Source organism: Lepidochelys kempii, chromosome 5 (assembly GCF_965140265.1).
Source record: "Lepidochelys kempii isolate rLepKem1 chromosome 5, rLepKem1.hap2, whole genome shotgun sequence".
Lineage (NCBI taxonomy): Eukaryota > Metazoa > Chordata > Testudines > Cheloniidae > Lepidochelys > Lepidochelys kempii.
The window spans coordinates 45,125,172-45,148,844 of NC_133260.1; the positions used below are offsets into that span (position 1 = coordinate 45,125,172).

Here is a 23,673-nt window from a genome sequence, read left to right on the forward strand (position 1 = left end):
TTCACCCTGACCACACCACACGATCCATCGTCTACAGCCAAGCTCTACGATACAACCACATTTGCTCCAACCCCTCCGACAGAGACGAAACACCTACAAGATCTCTATCAAGCATTCTTACAACTACAATACCCACCTGCGGAAGTGAAGAAACAGATTGATAGAGCCAGAAGAGTTCCCAGAAGTCACCTACTACAGGACAGGCCTAACCAAGAAAATAACAGAACGCCACTAGCTGTCACCTTCAGCCCCCAACTAAAACCCCTCCAACGCATTATTAAGGATCTACAACCTATCCTGAAGGATGAGCCAACACTCTCACAAATCTTGGGAGACAGGCCAGTCCTTGCTTACAGACAGCCCCCCAACCTGAAGCAAATACTCACCAGCAACCACATACCACACAACAGAACCACTGACACAGGAACCTAGACGTGCAACAAAGCCCGTTGCCAACTGTGCCCACATATCTATTCAGGGGACACCATCACAGGGCCTAATAACATCAGCCACACTAGCAGAGGCTCATTCACCTGCACATCCACCAATGTGATATATGCCATCATGTGCCAGCAATGCCCCTCTGCCATGTACATTGGTCAAACTGGACAGTCTCTACGTAAAAGAATAAATGGACACAAATCAGATGTCAAGAATTATAACATTCATAAACCAGTTGGAGAACACTTCAATCTCTCTGGTCACGCGATTACAGACATGAAAGTTGCGATATTACAACAAAAAAACTTCAAATCCAGACTCCAGCGAGAAACTGTTGAATTGGAATTCATTTGCAAATTGGATACAATTAACTTAGGTTACCTTGCATAATGACTTAGCCACTCCCAGTCTCTATTCAAGCCTATTTCCCCTTGTTTTTTCCTACCCCCCGCCTCCTCAGACGTTCTTGTTAAACCCTGGATTTTTGCTGGAAATGGCCCACCTTGATTATCATACACATTGTAAGGAGAGTGATCACTTTAGATAAGCTATTACCAGCAGGAGAGTGGGGTGGGAGGAGGTATTTTTTCATGCCTTGTGTGTGTATATAAAAAGATCTTCTACACTTTCCACAGTATGCATCCGATGAAGTGAGCTGTAGCTCACGAAAGCTTATGCTCAAATAAATTGGTTAGTCTCTAAGGTGCCACAAGTACTCCTTTTCTTTTTGTGAATAAAGACTAACACGGCTGTTACTCTGAAACTAGTGGTAAAACGAAAGCTTTTGTGCCTCCTATAAAATGGAAATGAATGACCTGCAGATGCTGTCTGTAGATGGCAGTGCCATTGAATGGGTGAACAGTTTTTATCTGGGTAGTCAGCTGACAGCAGGATGTTCTGTATCCAAAGTCACATGTCGGATTAGTCTTGTCTGTAGGATTAAGTTCAACGTGTAGAAGAAGGTATACATTTACCGAAGGGTTATAGAGGTGAGGTTGAAGGAAGTAGAGCACAAGGCCAACCACAAATTGAGGTTGGAAGATGTAATTTTGGGGGGATTTAAAAAACCAAAATCCTCCCATGCTTATTCTTTCCAAAAAAAAGAGATGACTTTCAAGGGACTGTTCAAGATGGAAGTCTATTGTACGTGTCACCACAGCTACATCATAGCCAGGTGAATCTTCTGTTGCTACTGTGTTATGACCAGAGACTCGGATTGCTTCATTCCTTTGTGGAAGAATTCATTGTAGAATCCATCCCTTGCTCCAGAATCTCAACTTTCCTCAAAACAAAATAACCTTTGTGCATGCGAAGAAAACCCTGAACAGGGTGTAAATTGATTCAGTGTTACTTCCTGAGTCTTAGCCTGAAAAATGACTCTTAAATGTGATCTTCTCCAAAGTTAATGATTTTTGAAACATCAACCTTTACTACTTCACTGCTGATTAAGCGAATATTTCTGCTAAAATGTGCCTGTTCCATGATCTTAACTGCCTTCTCCTTGTCCTCAGGTACCAAACACTTGAATTGTCCTCTACCCCATTGCCAAAACCTCAAGCTTGTATCTTGTTAACTTCTATGATGTAGTTAGGAGTTGTCAGTATAAACATCCACAGCATATCAAAAACTGCAAATATGGAGACAACGTAGAATTGAGTAATATCAAACAAGAGAAGGGCTACTGTACTATATTCATTTTTGTATTTAGTTTATTAAAATCCTTCCTTTTACTGTAGAATTTCCAGTCTGATAGTACAGGAGCTGCAGGATTTAGGTGAAGCTTTCAATAGAGTACAGAGGGCTTTAATCAGCTCTTTCTCTGTGCTCTTACTGTATGCAGGGACTCTTTTCTGATGTCTGAAGGAAATAATTATGGTGGGGAGGTTGTTTTATCAGATCAAACTTCTGGTCACAAAATAAGTTGGTTCCAGACAATATTTCCTGTAGTTTTTGCATCAGTATAAAGTGTCTCTGATATGGTGGTTAAATCTTCTGATTTTTAAAATTAAAGATACTGGGGGGGGGGGGAAATGTCCACTTAGGTGTATGGAAAAATAAATGTCTACACTGCTAACTGTAGCTTTTGTCTAGTAAATCACAGGTACTCTACCTTACCAGCACAACCCATCTGTTAAACTGGAGAATAGGAGAGATTTAGGCATTAGGGCATGCATAAAGTGCTGCTTTCTGCCTGTTTTTGGCAATTGCAGGTTGTGTAACCTGATTGCTGTAAAAAAAGATAATTAACTTTTTGCTCATGATTTGTGTCAAGCTGCAATAAGATAGAAACTGGAATTAAACACACAACAGCGTATAGAATTTGGTTTTATTAAACAAAACCTTACATGTTTTGGATGCATAAACTTTTCTCAAAACATGTTTCACATTTACAATTAAAAGATTTATAAAAGGAACAAAAGGATTAACTGTAGTCAATGAATTAAACTGATTATTTCAGTTCAGTCTAGGAAAATTTTCAGATATGCTAAGGTGAAAGTGACTGGAGCTTAAGTTTCTACTTGTATAAGTCTCTTGAAAATGAGACAATTTGCTAAGTTACTTTAGGCTATCCTTCAGACTTTTAAAACTAGTAAATATCACCCCCCTCCTAGATTTTATGCATAGACTGGAAGAGAAACAAGTTTTCCTTTTTTAAAAAACAAACAAAAAACTCCCAATTGATTTCTCAACTTTGACTTAGTCCAAATGAAGAAAATCTCTTCAGTAGGCACAGAAAGTGTACTACTGCTTTCAAAAGCTGGTTTAGCACTTCAACAACTCTGGTTTCAGGTCTTGGGTAGTGACTTCCTCCAGTTCAGTGGTATGACTTTCTTTAAAACATCATCCGCAAACATGTACTGCTTGAATGGTTCACCGTGAGTCCTGAAACTTATAGTTGGCATGCTTTCGTGATTATTGGATGCCTGTGTTACAGCAGTAGCATTCTCAGCATTTAGGCATCTACGCTGGAATTTTAGGTTGAGAGTAGTGGCAAGAAAAATGAGGTTGAGTAAGTGCTTGATCCATATGCTTCTTTACTGCCTGCAATTTAACTTTGTTGTTGGGTATTTCTTCAGTGTCTCTTGAAGTTCCTTCCAAATTTCACCAGCATCAGCAGCACAGCAGTTTGTCCAAGGCTATGGAAATAGATTTCAGTATATTCAGCATATCTTTAATCCAATATTGACTGCTTTGGCTGTGATAGTTCCATCTATTTTGTTACAATTTTCTTCACAAATTGTCATCAGAATGCTTCTTAATAAATAGCTCAGAACAGCCAACCACTGAATTTTTCATTGTACATCTTGGGGGAGAATTAGTTTGAAATCCTCCTGCTCTCTTCGGTGTAGCTGAAACAAAGTGGTTGATACAGAAGTATTATGCAGTTCTAACACTTTCCTTTATTCCTTGAATTGTGCCTAAACCTTTGGCTAAAATGTGCATCAAATGAGCACTGTGCCCATATGTTAAAAGTTTCAGGTTCCCTTCATTATCTTGTTCTAAGATTTCTTCTCAACTTTGCGACATTTGTAGCATTGTTTGGGACAATGCTACATATGTGAGTTAATTTTTGTTCACAGTTGTTACAACGTTTACTGCTGCTACTTTTAAGTATTCTGCATTATGAGCATTTCCTGATGTATCGATTGTTTCTGTAAGCCCCCCTCCCTCCCACCCTCGTTGTTGTCACTCAAGCACGTATTACTGGGTCAGTATCTACATTGCACCACACATCAAGACTCAGATTAACAAATTTCCCATCCGTGTTTTTTGCACCCTGTTCAACTTCCTTCTCATATGCTGTATCTGGCAACCTTCCAGCAATGTCTGTTCTATCAGGTGGAATATAGCCTGTTTGTAATGACTGAACCATATCAATGAAATGTTTGTTCTGAGCAAGGTGAAGGGAGAATTGATTGCATAAATATGCTAAGCAATCTTTTCAGCTATTCAGTCTTGTTGGAGTTTGCTGGTCCTAATTACCAACTCATTCATGGTTTTACTGGATGATGAAGAAAGTGGGGGAGGGTGCAGGTAGTTTACTGTCTGATATATATTTATTTAGTTGCAGAACTTCTGGTCACAGCAGCAGATGACTAAAGTTCTAGACCTTGCAGATGATGAATGTACATCTGAACATCCCTGAAACAAAAATGGTAAAAAGGTCTCTCACTCACTGAGTATTACAATTTCTCTTTAAATCAGTGCTCTGAGTAACTGACAGATCCTTCCTAGTGCAGCTGTTTGTACCACTGTTTAAATGATATGATTATTCTAAACCCAGTTTTATAGGGAAAATAACAAATTATAAGGATTATCTAAATCTATTTAAACCTTATCTCTAGCAACATACCAAACAACTTGGGAAAAAACCTCATGTGTTAAAATTCAAAAATGCCTACTAAAACTTCACTTTTAAACAGGAAACCTTCATGTAGAATGTTTTGATTGTATTGAGCTATTAAAAATCATTTAATAAATCCAGTAGTAATAGATAAATACTCCCTCAAGAAACTAACATACCAATTTATATTTTGGATGCAAACATTTTGAAGTTTATAAGCATCTGTGGAAAACACAAATTTGATGATGATCTAAATTACCATTTACTAGCATTGTTAGAAAGGATAGGCAGCCCAGAAGAATGGTTCAAAAATAACGTGACTATCCAGTTGATCCAGATTGTTCAGACATGTCTGCATTATCATCTTCAAAGTTGTTGCCTTCTGAAAAGCATTTTTCTTAATGCTGTTTCATTCTGACATCCAGGCCTTGTATCTCTGTTGCACTGTTTACATTTGGCACATGTTCCTCTTGTAGCCAGGGATACAGGAATTTCATGAAAGTATTCCCAAATATGGTGTTTTTTTATGACCTGCAGCCATGGCAATATTATTTCCTCCAAATCTCAGGTGTTGAAATCAGCACTAGAGGCTACACTCTGTCCCTTCTTTCCACAGTGACCTGCTTTGACACCAGTGTTGCGCCTTTCTGGTTACACAACTCCTCCTCTCCCAGAAAAACAAAAGAACTAACAATCCAAGCCTTTTGTTCATGTAACCCACATGCCTTTTACGCTGCAGTATTTTATTTGTTTATGGACAGAGGGAGACAGTTGAGAAATTATTGGATTTGTGTGTGTGTGTGTGTGCACACGTGCGTACACATGCAAGGAGACAGAGCAAGGCCATTTTACCTGAAGTGCCCAGAACCATGAAGAAGCAAGTTCTGGCAGTTAATTACTGGGCAGATCATTGTTTTTCCCTGAGCTGAAGAATAAGTTTCCATCGTGAATGGAGTCATAAATATTTATAGTTTTTTTGAGAACTGAGCCAATCGGAGCTCAGGTAGGGAGAAGTTATAAAATAGGAGTCTGAAATCACCCAGGTGAGCTCTCTGGATGAACCTGAGGGGATCACATGAGAGTTAGAGGTTGGGATCCAAGGCTTGTCATAACTTTGCCAGTCTCTTGCACCCAGTAGCACAGACCTGGGATCCCCCACAGGATCAAGCCCTTAATACAGCACTTGACATCTTGTGCCATATTTATAAAGCTTGACCTGAAAAGTTAGATGTTTTTCCCCAGATTCTTTATTTATATAGAAAAGCAGCCTTTAATTCAGTCTTTGATAGAGACTTATGGGTACAGCATATTTTATTTTTTGTTTAAATGTTTTGAGAGATTATAAGTAGTTTAGGCCTTAACATATTTTGTATTAAATTCAGATTTCATTTTAAACAGGTTTATTTTTTAAAAGAAAAACTTCTTATAATAAAATAAAAAAAACTTCTTTAAATTTAAAAATGTTCTTTCTTTTTTGTTTAAAAAAAAAAACCCCTATATTTTTATCCATCTTGATAGGAGGGAGCTTTGAGTGTTGGCTGGAAATGAGGTCTTCCAACCATACGGGTGCTGTGAGATTGTGAGGAAATATTGTTTATCTCTGTAGCTCCTGGGGCATCTCTACTTGGCTCATTCTGGAACCCTAGCTGTGTACTTAATTTCTCTTCGTCCTAACAAAGGGGAAACTAATGTTACTCCTTGTAGTTCTATGCAGATATCATTTTGAATATTTGCTGGCTTGCCATGGGAGTGCTCTGTAGGAAGAGGGATATGCTATGTATGCTCCAATTCATCTCATCTGCAAACTTCTCCATTGTACCTGAACCCAAGTGCTGCAACAATTAATATAATTTATTTTAGGAAATATTTATTGGATTTTTAAATTTTTTTCAGTGTCATAAATTCATAGGATATATTAACTGATTTGTTGAATTTTTTTTATTCTGTTTTGTTTAGGGATTAATTTTTTGGTTAGCAGATAAGAAAGCTAGCTATCATTTTTTAAATCTTGGGGGGTTGGCTGGTCACACAGTATTAAAAAAAAAAAAAAAAACAACAAACAACCTCTTTCCCTTTTTAAATTTTTTAGGGCTTTTGGTGAGAACAAAGGGTATGAGGCTTTGTTTGGGATGGAGTTTTGCTGCTGTTTGGTGACTGGAATATTTGCTTTTTACTTGATTAGACTGCTGGATGATACTTTTACTGATTGTAAATTTAATTGCTATAGTATCACTCTAAGATCATAGCCATTTTTATATTTTAATCAAAAGAATAAATTAAAATAAGAGGTAATTCAGAAGTAATAAAATGCAAATAAATGGAAGATCTCCAGATCAATAAGCACTTTACAAATCTTTAAAAAATCAGCAGTTAAGATGTTCTTTATACATTTATTAATGGTAATTCATGAAGGTATTCCAAAATGGAACTGTATGAAGCCAAATGCTTGTCCTTGTTCATATCCTTCTCCTGGTTGTTCACATCTTACTCCCAGAGGTCTCATTTGGTACATGGCACAAGGAAGATGAATGTTTGATGGTTGGCTGGAAAGACAGAGTAAGGGGAAAGTGTTCAGTGAGATGGAACTTCAAAGCAGCAGTCAGTGAAACTGCCATATTCGGCAATTAATGTTGGTCTTGCTTTTCTTTTAATAGCACTCTGGGAGAAGTGATTACACTGAGCTGAAATGGCACAGGATATTTTGGGTTAATGGAGGGAGTGAAATTTTTTTAGTTTGTTGGACCATTCAAAAAGAATTAGAATTTCTGTTTTTATTATGGGGGAGCGGCAGCCACTCTGATATTTAGATTGTCGTACACCTTCCATTGTGTATGTGGTTAAACCCCTTTCCCCTCCCTTATTGTACCTAAGTAAGAGATGCTGCCTAAATAGACAGATAAGGTTTTACAAAATGCAGAAAGACAAACCACATTATATACATGTTCCACAAGAATGTGGAAGCATTGGTAAATGTTTTTGTCTCCATGATGACGATGATGATGTTGCAATTCTCTGTTTTCAGGAGCGGGTACTCAAATTGTATTTAGAATGCATCTTACTAAAAAAAAAAATAGCAGCTTGCATTTTAACAGGTAAATATCTCTCTGAACACTGAGCCTCTCCGTGGGGCCAGGAATTTGGGGGCAGATGGCCCCAATAACCTTACTGCACTACTTAGAGCTCAACAGCAGCATCTGCAAGTGGCACCTCCGCAGCCTCATGAGCAACAGTGAACAACAGCTCCATAGTCAGAGCTGTTGTGTGGAGTTAGGAGACTGGCTGGCTGAGACTCACTAGTGGGAGGACAAGTCTTTCAGGAGGAAATGGTTATGTTACCAGAATTTTGATAGAGAATGAAATTCTTGATAAGATACAATTCATAAATTCAACACACTTCTTATAGGTGCTCTTATAATTTTTACTGCTCAAGATTGTAGAAGATTATGATTATTACTAATCAGAGCCAGATTTAAGAAGGACTCCATCCCACTCTTCCACTGCAGAAGCCTGTGCATAATTTTGGAAATCAGATGATTTTCTGTCCTTGCACAGGCTTTCAGAACAGAGAAGCCAATCTGGGGTGTTATGAAATCTGACAGACACAGAGTGATGATCATCCTTGGTCTAGTTTTGTTAAAGTTACACTGGGGTGAATTTGGTCCATTGCTTATTTGTGTGGGGATGTGAAAGAAAAATTGTCCTTCCATTCGTAGCATTAAAAGTATCTGAATAAAAGTAGCACAGTGTTTATAGATAGATTGAGGGGGAAATGTGGAAACTTAGTCATTTAAGCAGGCTAATACACTATAGAGAAATAGGTCTAAAAATGTTGTCACAAACAGTAGAATGTACATTGATCCACCGAAATATCTCATCAAGACTCGCTTATTCCACAGATGTTAACCTATGTCAGTCAATGCCCTCTCCACTCGCATTGTGTATGTGAAGAGGGGATGAGAATGAATATAAACTAATCACCTCTAGCTTCCAGGAGCTCCTTGTATTCTGTTTCTGTTTTTATACTGTAAGCTCTTCAGGGCAGGGTCTATTTTTATTTATTTTGCACAGTTCCAAATAGAATAAGAGCATTTAAATAAGTTTCAGCATGTTAGTCTGTATCAGCAAAAACAACAAGGAGTACTTGTGGCACCTTAGAGACTAACAAGTTTATTTGGGCATAAGCTTTCATGGGATAAAACCCACTTCATCAGATGCCTATTGTTTTTTTTCCCCTCCATGCATCTGATGAAGTGGATTTTAGCCCACAAAAGCATATGCCCGAATAAATTTGTTAGTCTCTAAGGTGCCACAAGTACTCCTCGTTGTTTTAGCATTTAAATAATTATCTAATGAATGCTAAGCCCACCAGACTATTTCTTGAGAGGCTTTGATATTATAAATCCTTATTTGGTGCTACTTAAATGAACCCAGGGTAGTCACTGCTTCTTCTTCCTTGCCCATGTATCATGCATTTAGCATGTTTTGGGTAGTATCTATGCTAAGTACATAAACACCACCCATAATTTTATTAAAATAGATATGTGAAATCAAAGCTACAGAGGCCAATAAAAAGTAGAGTATTAGACTATTCTATCTAGGAATTTATATGGTTCTCATTGCAGTTTGAGCACCTCACAGTCATTAATGGACTTTATCCTCACAATACCTCTGTGAAATATGGATGTATTATCCCTGATTTTACTGAGGAACTGAGACACCAGATAAATCAAGCACGTGTCGCGGCTCACGCAAGAAGTGTGGCAGAAGCAGGAATTGAACACAGTTCTCTTGAGCCCCACCCTAGTGCCCTCTTCACTAGATGGGCTTTCCTGTGCCTGACATATTGGGTTTATAAGACAATCTCCTCTCTCCCACCACCATGGTCTGCTACCTTCATAATCTACCCTAAAATTGCTAGAAGAGACTCCTTATACTGGCTCATGCCTGTCTTTTATAAGGTTTGGAACCTGGACATAAGTTTGTTTAGTGTTTTGTAAATTTGCCAAAACGTAACCTGCCAATGTTACATTTGTGAGAACTTTTGCATTGGCAGTGAATTTTAAATTGGAATATACACTGTTGAAAAGGTACTTCCTTCTATTTATTCTAAATTTTAGCAGCTATTGACTTCATTCAGTGACCTCTGTCCTCTTGTACGATAGAACAGGGTAGAAGAAGTAAAACTTGTACTATGTTCTTCAAAATACTGAATCCCTTTAATGAAACTCTGTTTTTCCCAGGCTGAGCAATCATAACTCTTGCAATTTTTTTTGTCTTATGTAAGTAAAGATTAGAATGCTAATGCTGTCTGCTGTTTTAGCAACACCTGCTTGCAGTTTCTTTTCTAGTTATTCCTTTCCTCTTTTTGAAATTATACCTTATGGGCTTCCAGAGCATTCAGCTGACGTCATAGTACACAAGCCAATTTTTTCTCCCAAATGCACTATTTTATAGGATTAAATACTTGTAAAGATTCTGTCAGTAACTAGTGGAAATGCCAAAACATTATCAAAAGGATCTACTTTAAGAAAGTTTTCTTATTTTATTTTCTGCATAACTATTTGGTTTCCTGATGTATCACCCATGCAATACACATACACAATTTGTGCCTTTAGTGTATAAAAACGTAAGTGGCCACCTACAACAGATTTCAGTGGCATCACACCTGCTTACAGCAGTGTTAAACTTGGCCCTGTGTGTACATATTAATGTAACTGTATATTACCTCTGTTTCGAGTGGTATACATGTGAATCTTAAGTTAAATATATTTAGCCTCTTGGTAAAATGCTATGATTTTTTAAAAATTTATTTTTATGAGCATGGTGGAGAAGCGGGGATGACTCTTTATGGATAGGATTTTTAAAAATGCTCAGTGAAATGAGTCAATTTTAAAGACAATGATTAGGCAATGCTGAGCACTTTTTAAAATCCCAGACTCTCTGAGTGGGTGTGGTGTTATCAAATATAGAAACCTAAAATGCCTTTTGCCAGCTGTACACTTTTTATCTTCACAAACTGACCCCTTCTAATATTTATGTATGTACACGCTATTCTTCTGCTGAAGAGCTGAAGCTACTAGGTGGTAAGATTTCTAAGTCATCATATGTATAAAAAACAATAAAAAAGAAATGCATACCTTTTGAGATGTTATAGATTGTCCTACCCCATAAAAGTTTAGTTGTTTCGCTTGTATTTTAAACATGTAGAGACTTATATACTTAATTGCAGGCAGGTCCACAGATCCAGTAGCGAGTTTTTAGCCAGGTGAGACAGGTTTGTTTGCCTTGGGAAGGGCTGCATAGCTGGGAGCCTTGAGTCTGTGTTCAGCCTGGGGTTTGAGTGGTTAGTCCATCTGTTTAGTAAAGGTGTGGAGCTGAACAGTAAGACTTGGGGTTTGTCTTCACTAGACTGGAATGTGTAAATTCCAATTTGAGGAGACATACCTACCCTAGCTCTGATTGCGTAAAAACAGAAGTACAGCTGCAGCAACATGAGCAGCAGGAGGGGCTTCCTCTCCTTCGTATGTACTTGGGGCAGTACTTCCCATTGCTCGAGCTGCCGCAACTAGACTGCTGTTTTTAGCACTCTAGCTCAATCAGCGCTAGCGTGGGTAAATCTCTTCAAGCTGGAATTTACATCCTCCATTGTCTGGGTATACCGAAAGAAGGTCAGGAGACACTTGATGTGGATTTTAGTCAGGCCACAACTTTATTATATAGATATCTGGGACTACCGGGCAGATAAAGTGTACAATGCAGGCAAATCCATGCTTATTAAAATCATTACCCATGGCTTCCACCAGCCTCCCTTCATTTTCCGTCCAGGTCCCCCCAGCCAAACTATGGCTTGGACCTTACCACCCCCCATAGGAGGGTTAAGGTGGGCTATAATAATTGGAGGCGGGGGGGTGGGGTGGGAAGGTTGGTTCCATGCCATACCCATCATAGGTGTCCCCAAGCCCCTCCCTCATTCTGTTCCTTTATCTAGCACATCCTTTTAAGTCCTTTATCTGGCCATTTATCTGGTCACTGGATGCCTTCCCTATGGAGTACCTTCACTGGACATCTGCCGCACGCTTACAAAATAAGTTGCAACATATAGCCTACCACCTTTTCTTCTTACCAAGAAAGGTCCTCCCTGACACCCGCTGTGGGGATCGTGAAAAAACCTCACTGCACTGAAGCCAATCTGGTGGTGTGGGAAAAATTCCTTCCCAGACCCCCTTAAAAAGGAGCGACTAGCATAATGCTCACAGCAGGCTCAACCTGATATTCACCACCTCTAGGGGAGGGAGGATGGGTGCTGCCTTGCCTGCTGCATGGAAAAAGGGGCTTCCAATGCCCAGGGCTTGCACCTTTATAGCCTTCAAACCTCACATTCCTGTGGGGTGAGTCAGCGTTGCAAAGCTGACCACTGTTCACCGTTTGCAGCAGTTTCTGACCTTGTTCCCACCCCCAGCCATAAAGCACAGCTGCCTTCCCTCAGCAAACCTAGACAATATTCTGCCCACTTTAGGTGAGGTGTGGTTAACTCTACTATACAAACTGGTTGCCAAGTAAACGGGAGCTGTAACAGGAGAGGTTTGGAGAGGGAGTGTGGTTCCTTCTGTTTAGGGATGGCTCCACACTAAGTAGTTGATATGGAGAACAAGGAAACAACTGTTGTGACCTGCCTTGGATGTGTTATTTCCATTCTGCTAGAAGACAGACAAGACCTTTGGTACATGAACTGCAAGTTGACGGCCATACTAGTATACAAAATGTATTGTCTGGAAGTGCAAGTTTCAACACTGCAGCATCTGAGAAAACAAGACTTCTTGGACAACTAGATTCAGAAATTGTTTCCACAACTGTCTATATAAGGGAAAGGACTGGCTATAAAGGAACTGGAGAGCGTGACAACTTTTGACCAAGAGTGGAAGTAGAACCAAAAGGGTTTTGACCTGATTAGAAGTAATGAATCACTGTCAGTTACTCAATGAGTAAATTACTAAGGGGTCTGTCTCTGGAGGAACAGAACTGGGGTGAAAGTAAGTCTAAGGACTTACCGGTACGGGACTGGGCTGGGGCCGGCTCTGGCCCCTGGAAGGGGCTGGGCCTCAGGCAGAAGGGGTGGGGCTGAGGGGGTCAGAGCCAGCCCCGGCCCACCCTGCACCGGTAAGTGCGTCCTTCCCCCTCCCCAGGGTAACAGCGGCAGTCAGGGGCTCTGGCAGCGGTTTAAAGGGCCCTGGGCCCTTTAAATCGTCCCCAGAGCCCCGCCACCGCTTCCCCAGGGCTCCGGCAGCAGGGCTCCAGGGATGGGGCTCCCACCGCCACTACCACCCTGGGCCCTTTAAATCATCCCTGGAGCCTGCTAGAGCCTGGGGAAGCGGCAGCTGGGCTCTGGGGACGATTTAAAGGGCCCAGGGCTTGGCCGCTGATACTGCCCCAGGCCCTTTAAATCTCCGCCCGAGCCCTGCTGCCGCTACCCCAGGGCCCTGGCAGCGGGGCTCTGGCAGCAAATTTAAAGGGCCGGGGACTCCAGCCACTGCTGGGAGCCGCAGGCCCTTTAAATTGTGCCTGGGGAAGCCGATCCACCCCCGGTACGGCGCACCGGCTCTTGCCGGTACACCATACTGGGGCGTACCAGCTTACTTTCACCTCTGAACAGAGAGCTACCGAGGTCATACCTGGTAAATAACCTTGTGGTATGAAGTGAGCAGCTAACAGGAGGTTCTTCATCCATCCGAAGAAGGCAAGCAATATTATTGGTGACTCCATATTAAGAAAAGTGAACAGAGAATTCAAGGAAGGGACACAAGGACAATAAGACAGCAAAAATACAAGATCCTAACTGCAAGATTAGATGGGATTATGCAGTTGTCTGGCAAGTTGACATTGGTCATATACATTGAAACCAATGGCATGGCATCACATGGAACAACATTGATTATGGAAGACTTCAGGGATCTTGGAAGGAAGCTGAAGAAGAAGAAAGTTCAAGTAATCTTGAAGATCGTTCCAGTTCTGTGAGTGAGAGAAGGTAGAAAATACTGCATGTGGGTTGCGTGAATGGTGTGAAGCCAAATGTTTTTATTATGTGGAACATTAGGCCACAATCCACCAGGAGAGAGGGCTGTATGAATGGGATGGTCTAAATGTCATAGGTGAGTCTTCTCTGGAGCCTGGCTGAAGCAGCATGGAGAGCCTTTAAATTAGCAATTCAAAGGGAGGGTGTTAAGGAGACAAGTTTAGTAAAAAATCACTCAGCATGTCATAAAGAACATGAAGAGAAGAGTTTTCAGTTGCTTGTTACCCAGACTCATAGCATTTGTTTATAAGCAAGTGGAATGGGAAATTCTCATTAAGAAACTTGATATAGTTGGCATTATTAAAACTATAAACCACTGGTTACAACTCCAACAATACTCTTCTTCTCTCTGGGGGAAAAAAAAGTCTGCAAGAGAAGAGCAAGCCAGTACTTCTCCACTCTGGGCTATTTAGTGTCCTGCACTCTCTGGAAAGATTGGTAAGAAAGTAAGAGCTCAGTGTCTCATTGAAATAGCACTTGCTCTTTCACCCTGCATCTCTATCAATCTGAATAGTTCAGCATCCATAAGGAGACTTCAAAAACTTTGTCATGACAGTTTCCCTACCTCCAGTCCTGTATCTCTCCTGTGCTTCTGACATTGATTCATCTGGCAATTTTAAACTCAACATTACCAAAGACAAGCTTTTGATTGTCTGTCTTCATTGTAGATAAGATGATGGAAACACGCCTCCCCCCCCCCCACCCACCCACCCACGGTCACTCATGTCATAATCTGTGTCCTTTTTTTTACTCTGCCTCCCAATGGACGCATCCTGGCACTGTCCGAGGCCTGCCACTTCTACCGCCATAATGCCAAGATTTAATCCTCTCTGCTCAGAGTGCCAAGACACTCTAGTAGACTTGACATGAGATGATGACAGTCAACAAATCTCCTGCTGTCTGGCTTTAATGCCAGCCATGTTGCCCCTTCCAGTCCATTCAAAATGTTGTTCATGGGAGCATCTTCCTGGCGCATACCTCTGACTAAGGTGATAAAGGGTCATTAAAAATATTTTAAAATGATGACAGATAGAAGGACAATATTGTTGTTATTGCAGCTTCTGGTATTTTTGGATCCCCTTAAATTCCTAGTTCTACCTACGGTTTTATCCATAGGGTCTGATCCTGCAAGTGGTTTAACATTGACTTCAGTATGAATTTAGGGCTCCCTCACAGGTTTGGTCCGTTCACTGTAGTAAATCCACCTCCTCATGAGGTGGTAGCTAGGTAGACAGAAGAATACGTCTGTTGCCCCACAAGTGTCTGCTCTGGAGCTTAGCAGATTAGCCTAGGTGTGTCTGCCACATGCAGATGAATTTAAACTTATTTTAAACTCGGATACTGTGTCACTTCTTTAAAATTCCACTCGCCATTGCTCATTGTCAAGATATTTCTGGAAAAGAGTTCATGTTCTTAGTAATTAGTAACTGGCTCTTGCTTTACTCCTGGTTTGTGCATTTTAATGAGTACTGAAAGCATCTTCATAATAGTGGAGGAGTAGTAAAAGAGGCAGTTGCAAACGGAAAGTAGGAAAACGATAGCTAGGGGAGGATGGGACTAACTGTTCTTATAGACCTTTTTCTTCCTTTCTCCCTCAAAGAAATCCATGCAGACAGGCATGTAGCTTTTTAACTTTTTGTTTCAAAATTTTCGAGGTCTCAGAACTCACTAAATTGAAACCCATGCCGATCTATATATAACAGTGGTGGTTACTCACTTCTGCTGTCATATGTAACAATGCAATAACTTTGGGGGAAAAAGTTATTTAGCTGTGAACTTGTAGAAAATATTTCATCTATATTGCACATATGTTGTTTTTCAGCTATATGACTACAAAAATGCTCTCTAAGAGGTTCTGATTAATGATAGTACATCAGTTTGATATACTATATACATAAATACCAGAACTAACTTTGTTCAGGTTTCATATAGTTTGTATGTGTGGGCCTGCTTTTAGGTAGAAGATAGGATGTTTTTCAGTCTTTCTGAAATGTTAACCATCGATGGATCCAGTAAACAATCAGTGAATTCTGTGAGCATACATACAATATAACTGATGTGCAGAAAAGCCCCGAAATCCGCTGCTTAATACACTGAATACTGGTGCCAAAACTGCATGTGTGTGTTTAGGTAGCTAAAGCATATATTCTTCATCACCCGTGGCCTACGCTGTTACTGGAAGAAAGCTCTCAGAAGAGAGGTTTAACCAGCTGAAGCCATGACTCTTGTATACAGTTTTTAGAGGCAAGTACTAACACAGTTAGCTGCTGGTTGTATCTGAATGTCTTAGTAAATATAAATGTAAGTAGCTCCTATGTTATGTACTTTATGCTTTAATGCTACTATCGATGAATACAAAAGACTTTATTTTACTGGAACTTTTGAAAGTCTTTAATGTTGAATGACTAATTGAGATTCTATACCATTTCCCCTTAGAAATAACTTGAGGTGGTAGGTAGGTAGACAGAAGAATATGTTTTCAATAGTTTTCATTTGTTTTTGGAAGCAAAGATTTATACTAATGTAATTGATTTATTGACAAATGCCCCTTGCACATTCTATTTAGAATAACTTTTGGTCTAGCTAAAAATTAAGCGTGCCAGCAGAAAACAGGGGCATGGTTCGGGTTTTTGATCTTTCTGAGAAGGCTAGTTTTTCATTTTAGACGCTGCAAGAGATTCTAATCAGCAGGATATCTGGGCAAAATTGTTTGTCACAACTAGTTTAACCAAATAGGGCTGTGCTCTTTACTACTCTGTTTAGCTACTATTTCTTTCTTGCATGGATTAATGTACTGTATAAATTGGGTGGTTTTTTTTTTTTTTTTTAAAGCTTCCTCTCTTTTCTCTTCTGGTGAACAGACAGCTTTACAACAAAAAAGATAGGAAGAGCAGTCTTTCTTTAATTTACAGAAAGCATTAAAAACAGTCAGTGCAAGGAAACTTGATAGGCACTGTTCTGTACTTAACAGTAAATACCTACAGTTTACATACTTGGGTACTGACTCATGATATATTGGAAAAAAATCCTCCATTTTGATAGAACTGAATAGGAACATAGCTCCTGTGTGGTATCTGGCCTCCTGTTCTTATAGTAGTTATCAGTATATCTAAAAGTTGGATTTATGATGCAAAATTATTTTTCCGAATCCCAAAATGGATCTTTTCAAAATAGCTGTTTATAAAGATTTGTAAAATTTTTGTTTTTTATGGCTTTTAAATTTCTGAACACTGGAGAGAACTGTATTTGTGCCATTGCAAAATTCTATTGCATTAAATTCAGGCGTAGATGCAGCAAATTTTGTGTCAGGTGTTGAATGAGGGCCATAAATTTAAACATGATATGCTAGACAAGTGGAGTAAGTGAAATGATTCAGAAGGAAGGGATGATATGAGGACTGATGATGAGGAAAATGAATTTTAGCTTCTGAGTTCAGCCGCTGTGTTTTGGTCAGGGAAAACAGTCTTTCAACCCCATGAATCCTGGGGAAGGCATGACCTAATACTGTGGATGCAGTGGTGTCTGTGTGGAGGACTGGCATCCTGTACTGATCTGTCTCATGTTCTTCCCAGACTTCACTTGGAACTGTGCTGCCACTGGCTAATTACATGGTTCTGTTAGAACATTCAAGTAATAAACTCCAAAGGATGAGGGTTTCACAAACATGTTCCTATCACTAATGAATGTCATCTGTAGCTAATTAAATCGAGCAGGCCAGTTCAGTTTCAGATGATAGACCATTACTGAATAATCAGAGTATTAAAAAGTTTAAGGGAAAAAAAGGATTTGAAGTCAATGCACTCTACAATGTTCAGTATACTGAGATGTAATTACACTTGTATTAATGACTGCCAGTGTTTAAAGGGGTAGACAGATGGAGGGTGGGAGCTGAGGTGGTGGTGGATCAGTGATGAATCTATATTTAGATATCTACTGTATATCCTTTTTTATCTGACTCTACAGCTGGCCACTGATTTTGTTTTAAAAATCTTGCCCTTCTCTGTGTTAATGCACTTAAAACTGCTGTATCCCACTTCACATAACAATTTTTGTGGAGGAAAAATACACATGCAAAGTAAAATATGTACATCCCGATAGTCAGAATTGCCAGATCACTAATGTAAAAACCATGCTGTGTCCAAACCAGATTCATCACTTTTACTTTCTGTCCTGCAGGGAACAACCCATCTTCAGCACCCGAGCTCATGTCTTCCAGATTGACCCAAACACTAAGAAGAACTGGGTTCCCACCAGCAAGCATGCTGTTACTGTGTCCTACTTCTATGACAGCACAAGAAATGTCTATAGGATAATCAGCTTGGATGGCTCAAAGGTAAGTTCTGTTTATTTTAAGATTGTTTACTTTGACTTGCTTGATCAACTTTTTAACTCTGTTTCAGTCTGGCATATCTCACACACCTTCTTAGAAATGTGTCCTACCTACGTCACAATCTTTCCCAAAAGGAAATTTATTTTTGGAGTTTTAAAATGGGAACACTTTTATTTACAGTGTTTAATTGTTCATGAGAAAATGCTGCTGTCAATACATTAATATATAAACCTATTACCAAAGTTCAGGAATTGCCTTTTCGTCACTGAGCAATCTCAAAAAGTGCATTTACTGTAAAAGATACTGGAAGTTACGTGTAGGTAATGATCATATCTGTTTTCAGCTTTGTTTTCTATGGAGTATTAATGTAACTAGTTCCTTGGCATTATGAAAGACATCTGTTCAGTTATCATAATCTCTCAGTAAATCCTTGTTTGGCATATAATCCTCCATTTTCTGCATAGGAAAAATGGTGACTTTTCTCCTATAATGCTTTCAGAAGTAACCTCTTTTATCAAAATTCAATACATATTTTGATTAGGCATTGTAAATTGTCTAGTACCTGGATTTAGAGGACTAAGAGTCAGGAATCTTGTTCTATTGTGTGATGTGAACAATATCCATCTGTAAAATACATATTAGAATACTGACATGGAGCTGTGAGATTTTAAATGTTTGTAAAGTGCTTTGAAATCTGTGGGCTAAGGGTACTGTGTAAGTGCAAAGTATAATTCAAAAATTAAAAGCTGGAATTTTTCCCAAAAGTCTTAATTTACAAAAAGGTTGCAACTTCTGCCGGCTTCACTGAATTGAAAAATAGGGGTATAGCCAAAAAAAACCCCAAGAATTTAGTGGCACAGATGACTTGTATCTTAACCAAAGTTTTAAGGTCTATTCCAATGCTAATTGCATGATGCAGTAGAGTTTGTTTTAATTCCTTAATGAATGTTCTGTATTACTTGGGGTTTACTGTGTTTTGTAAAACTTTGCCGGGTTTGTCAGTGTGGTCCAATGGATAGAAAACCGTAGTAGGAGTCAAAAACTCTATTTGGATGAGCTTTCATGCCCACATGAGTTCCCACTGAAGTCAACAGGGTGTTGCATAGTCACAGAGATCAGAGGGCAACCCTAGTAAAATAAATTTGCATACAGATTAATTTTGAATAAGTCTAAATAAGTTCTGACCAAAATTGACGTGGTTTCATATCAGACATGTAAGGTGAACAAAAGCCTATACACAAGAGAATTCTGAAAAGTACAGTAGATGCAAGTATAGCTTACAAATGTTTTTATATTTACACTGACAAAATAATAAATTAAGTATGAATAGTAATATGACCATATTTGCTTCAAAGCTCCATTTACGTGGTATTAAGATCAGTTTGCTTAAATACCCAAATCAACATAATGCTCACATCTCTATTGACAGCTTTTTCTGCTTTGGATTTTATTTGGTTCTGATTTGCATAATTAAAAAAGCCACCACCTTGGGAGGTAGAGGGAGACACTAAAGTAGTGCAAAATTCTTATGAATTGAGTAGTGTGATTTGCACAGAGTGCAGTTTCTAGAGTATTTTCTTATTTTAATAAAACCTAAAATGTGAACCTCTGCATTTCTTAAATAACATTCTTGATCTTTTAAAATAAAAAATGAAAAGCTTATTTTTGTAGACACCTGTAAGGTTTTTAAATGGATGTTTTGTTTGACACCACTTTAGGCAAGTTTAGAAGGGAGTAGCAAAAGAATTCTAGCAGACTTCTCTAGTATTTATTTTAATTGCAGCTACAGTACTCTACTTAGCCATTGTTCACACAGAAGGGAGAATGATGCATGGCTTTATTCCTGACTCTTCTACAGACTTATTGTGTGATCTTAAGTCATTTGGTATCTCTCTCCATTTCGCTAGCTGTAAAATAGGGATAATGCTTCTCTACCTCACAAAACTGTTAAGCTATAATTCGCTAATGTTTGTAAAGTATTTGAAGATCTCAGATGGAATGTGCTATGTAAAAGCAAAGGTAGTAATTTAAATCTGTTTATACCTAGATTTGTTTCATCTGTTTGCAGCCCTAATCCTTATTCATATGTCCACCATTTTTTTCCTTTATGTATAGAGGCTTCATTGTGTAAAAGCATCAACAGTCTCAAAATAATTGTTGAATTGTATTGTCCAACTGCTAGCATTCGAAGAGTGTAATATCTACATTTATCTGGGTCATTTCTTTTGTGTATTTACATATGGGGGCAGCTCACACTAATAATTATCATTTCCTCTTCAAGCATTCCATCAATAATATGGTACTCATTGAGATCGAGGTAGAAAATACATGGGCTGCTGTTGCTATTTATTTTTTACTTTACTTTATCTTGTTGCCCAGAACCTCAATCAGGATCAAGGTCCCATTGAGCTTGGTACTGCTGCAAAAACTGAAATTCACACATTTTACCTGTGTAAATAAGTCACTAGTGGAAGATTGAATCTTAAATTCAGGATATTTTCCAGATATATCTCTACAAATTAAGCTATATTTTACCTTGTCCATCCCCCCCATTAAGTGTAAGTGTGTGTGTGTGGGGGGGTGTATAATATATTGCGAAGCACACAGTTCAGATGTCACAAAACATTAAGTTCAAATCATATCCAGCTTATATCTCTGCTACTTGGGATAGAGCTGGGTGTCAATAACCAGGGCCAATCAGAGTAGGGGGGAAGGCGCCAAGAGGGCCATATGGCCTGGGCCTCAAATTTAGACACTGGTTAATTTTTTGGCATTTGATAAGGTTTTTGCTTGTTTTTATGTGCATCCCTATCAGACAAAAATGTGACCACTTAGAGCTGCAAATTTAAGCAAATAAGAGTTGTGATTTGGTAAAAGACACAATTTTTTTAACTGTTATAGATTTTGTCATATTGAAGAGTTAAAACTGTTCATAAATATTAATAAAAATATATCAGTTCTGATGGCACAAGATTAGACCGTGATGAATGTGTCCTCTCAGATCAGCTGATTCTATAAACAAACCACTACTAGTGGCTGGTGCTGGATCCAGTGCTTGTTGAAAGGTAGTGAATTGTTACATTTTAATGTCTTTAAAGTTTTACATCTAGTTTACTAAGGAATTATTTGTGTATGAGAATTTTTCATTATTATCTTCATATGGTGGCTAAAAGAGGTGGTTGGTTGGTTGAACCCTAGCTTGGTAGCTTGGCTATCATCGTAGGCTATAGACCCAGATTCAAGGTGAAAATTTGTGAGGACAATCTTGTACAATGAGTTTCGTGAGGAGACACATTTGAAATTTTTGGACATTATCCCTCTGTGTGTATCTTTCTGCGTTTACTATCTGTCTGTCTATCTATCTGTAGTCATCCCTTTTGTCTTCAGCTCAGCTTGTTATATTATACTGTTGCCGGCACCCAGTGCCAAGAGGCTGAACAACAGCTTGAGTGGTTCGTTACCCGGTGTGCTACACCCAATAATCACAACGGGGTGGAGAAGCAGAAAAGTTTATTTGCAGCTGCAAAAAGGTACAGGGAGAATAAAATCTCAAATCCTGCACCACAGAGCAGGAAGTTACACAGGCTTTTATACATCCTTTTTCCCAGCATACTTATCCAATAGCAAGCTGCCCCAAGTATCCATATAGCCAGCCAATCCAGTTCCCAGCTAGTTCCCTGATTCTCTGTATCATTTGTTAAACTTTACATAAAGCTGCTTTATTCAGCATTGTTCTTTCATATCTCCCCTGTTTGGCCTTGCTTAGTTTCAGGCAGTCTGACTCTGCAACATACTGTTGCAGATTCTCAGCATAACTGCTGTGTGTGCCTCCAGGCGGGGAGGGGCCAAGGACACTTGGGCCTAGTACGCAGAGCTGCTGCGAGTGCCTCCAGGCAGGAGGGGGGGCCAAGGACACCAGGGCCTAGTGCGAGGGGGCTTCATCGACACTCGTGGTCTTCCATCCCCTCGAGTTACCTAGTGGCCATGCCCCAGTGTTCCCAACAATACCTTGCATGCTTGAGTTTTGATTCAGTGATAAGGAAAATAACCTGTTTCATTTTGTGTTCTTAATTAGTATTCCTTCGTTGTAAGTCTTTTCAGCATGTGTACCATTCAGCATTTGTGTACATGTTTACAGTAGAAGACTTCAAGTGTAGATAAGATACTTATTTACAGTAGAATATTTCAAGTGTTCATAGGCTACATATTGACCAGATAGATTACTATGAAGAGGAGATTTGAAAGTGTTGCAAATAAGAGAGGGCGAAAACAACTGAGTGAAACAGCTAAGAGCTCAAAGCCAATAACTTCATTTTTCAAACCACTGGAAAACACACCTTACCCAACAAACAATGCTACAGATAATGAAAACTCCGCAGCTGCAACAGGTGATATTACACTGCCAATACCTGATCATGAGGACAGTAGTCAAGAAGGTGATGTGCCAACAATAACAAATGCAGCAAAAGATCCTGTGTACGATCCAGTAGCTCAACAGCAACAGGAAGATGTAGATCTTACGCAGCAAGAGCAATTCATGAGGACTATAGGTATGACTGTGACAGACATTGGAATTATTGACAAGAGCAATGCTGCCAGATGCAATCTTTTCTTCAAATTAGTTGTTTTGAAATTCCAAGTAGCATTCCATGAGATGCTGATAATCATGCTTTCCGTACTCATCTGGTGACAAAAACTCTTCCAAATGGTGAGACCTGCACAAAAGACGGTTTTTCCGTACTCCAGCATAATCAATCTCTGTACTGTGCACCCTGCTTCCTTTGAACAAAAGTGCTGCAAATGCTTCAGTTCTCTCTGATCAGTCAGGATGGAGCATCAACAGAGGTTGGAGGAAGTTGAAAGACGGAGAGTTCAACGTGTCACAAAGAAAACTATGTTGCATAGAAATCAGCCAGTAGGGCAGCATCAGCTGAAAGTTCAGCTGAGAATTTACTCTTGACTGAACTCTCTACAGAAACTAATAACTGGAAAAAACTTCTTGAGCGCATCCTGAACGTCATCCTTTTTCTTTGAGTGGGGATTGGCTTTCTTTGGTTCCAGTCAACGTATTGGCGATTGTGCAAATGGAAACTTTTTCGGCATTGTTGAGCTCCTCAGCAAATATGACCCACTTTTATCAGAGCCTGTAAACATGTTCAAGAATCGCAAGAGAGTCAAAAGCGCATGCAAGTCCATTATCTTTCCATGCACATAAAAAACGAGTTTGAGCTATGTGGGTCATTCATACAAACAACTATTCTCAATGAGATTTGAAATGCCAAGTATTTTTCAATTGTTGTTGATGCCACTCCAGATTGTTCTCACAAGGAACAGACTGCTATGGTTATTTGATATGTTAAGATTGTAGACGGCTCAAAATTTTCAATTGAAGAAAGGTTTATTTTGTTTGATGATTTCACCTGAAAAACTGGAAAAGAAATTGCTGCTCAAGTACTAGCAATTCTAGAAGGTTTAAAGTTAGATTTT

General features: G+C 39.3%; 1 protein-coding gene across 5 annotated transcripts in view; it reads left to right on the forward strand.

Moving 5' to 3' along the window:
* HOMER1 (homer scaffold protein 1) overlaps nucleotides 1–23,673 on the forward strand; it is a 151,484-nt gene that overhangs the window by 20,593 nt on the left and 107,218 nt on the right. For all 5 annotated transcript variants that reach the window (XM_073344146.1, XM_073344148.1, XM_073344149.1 and 2 more), the window contains exon 2: nucleotides 18,033–18,189. In XM_073344146.1, the coding sequence (XP_073200247.1) occupies nucleotides 18,033–18,189 (157 nt within the window). The remainder of the gene's footprint in view (nucleotides 1–18,032; nucleotides 18,190–23,673) is intronic.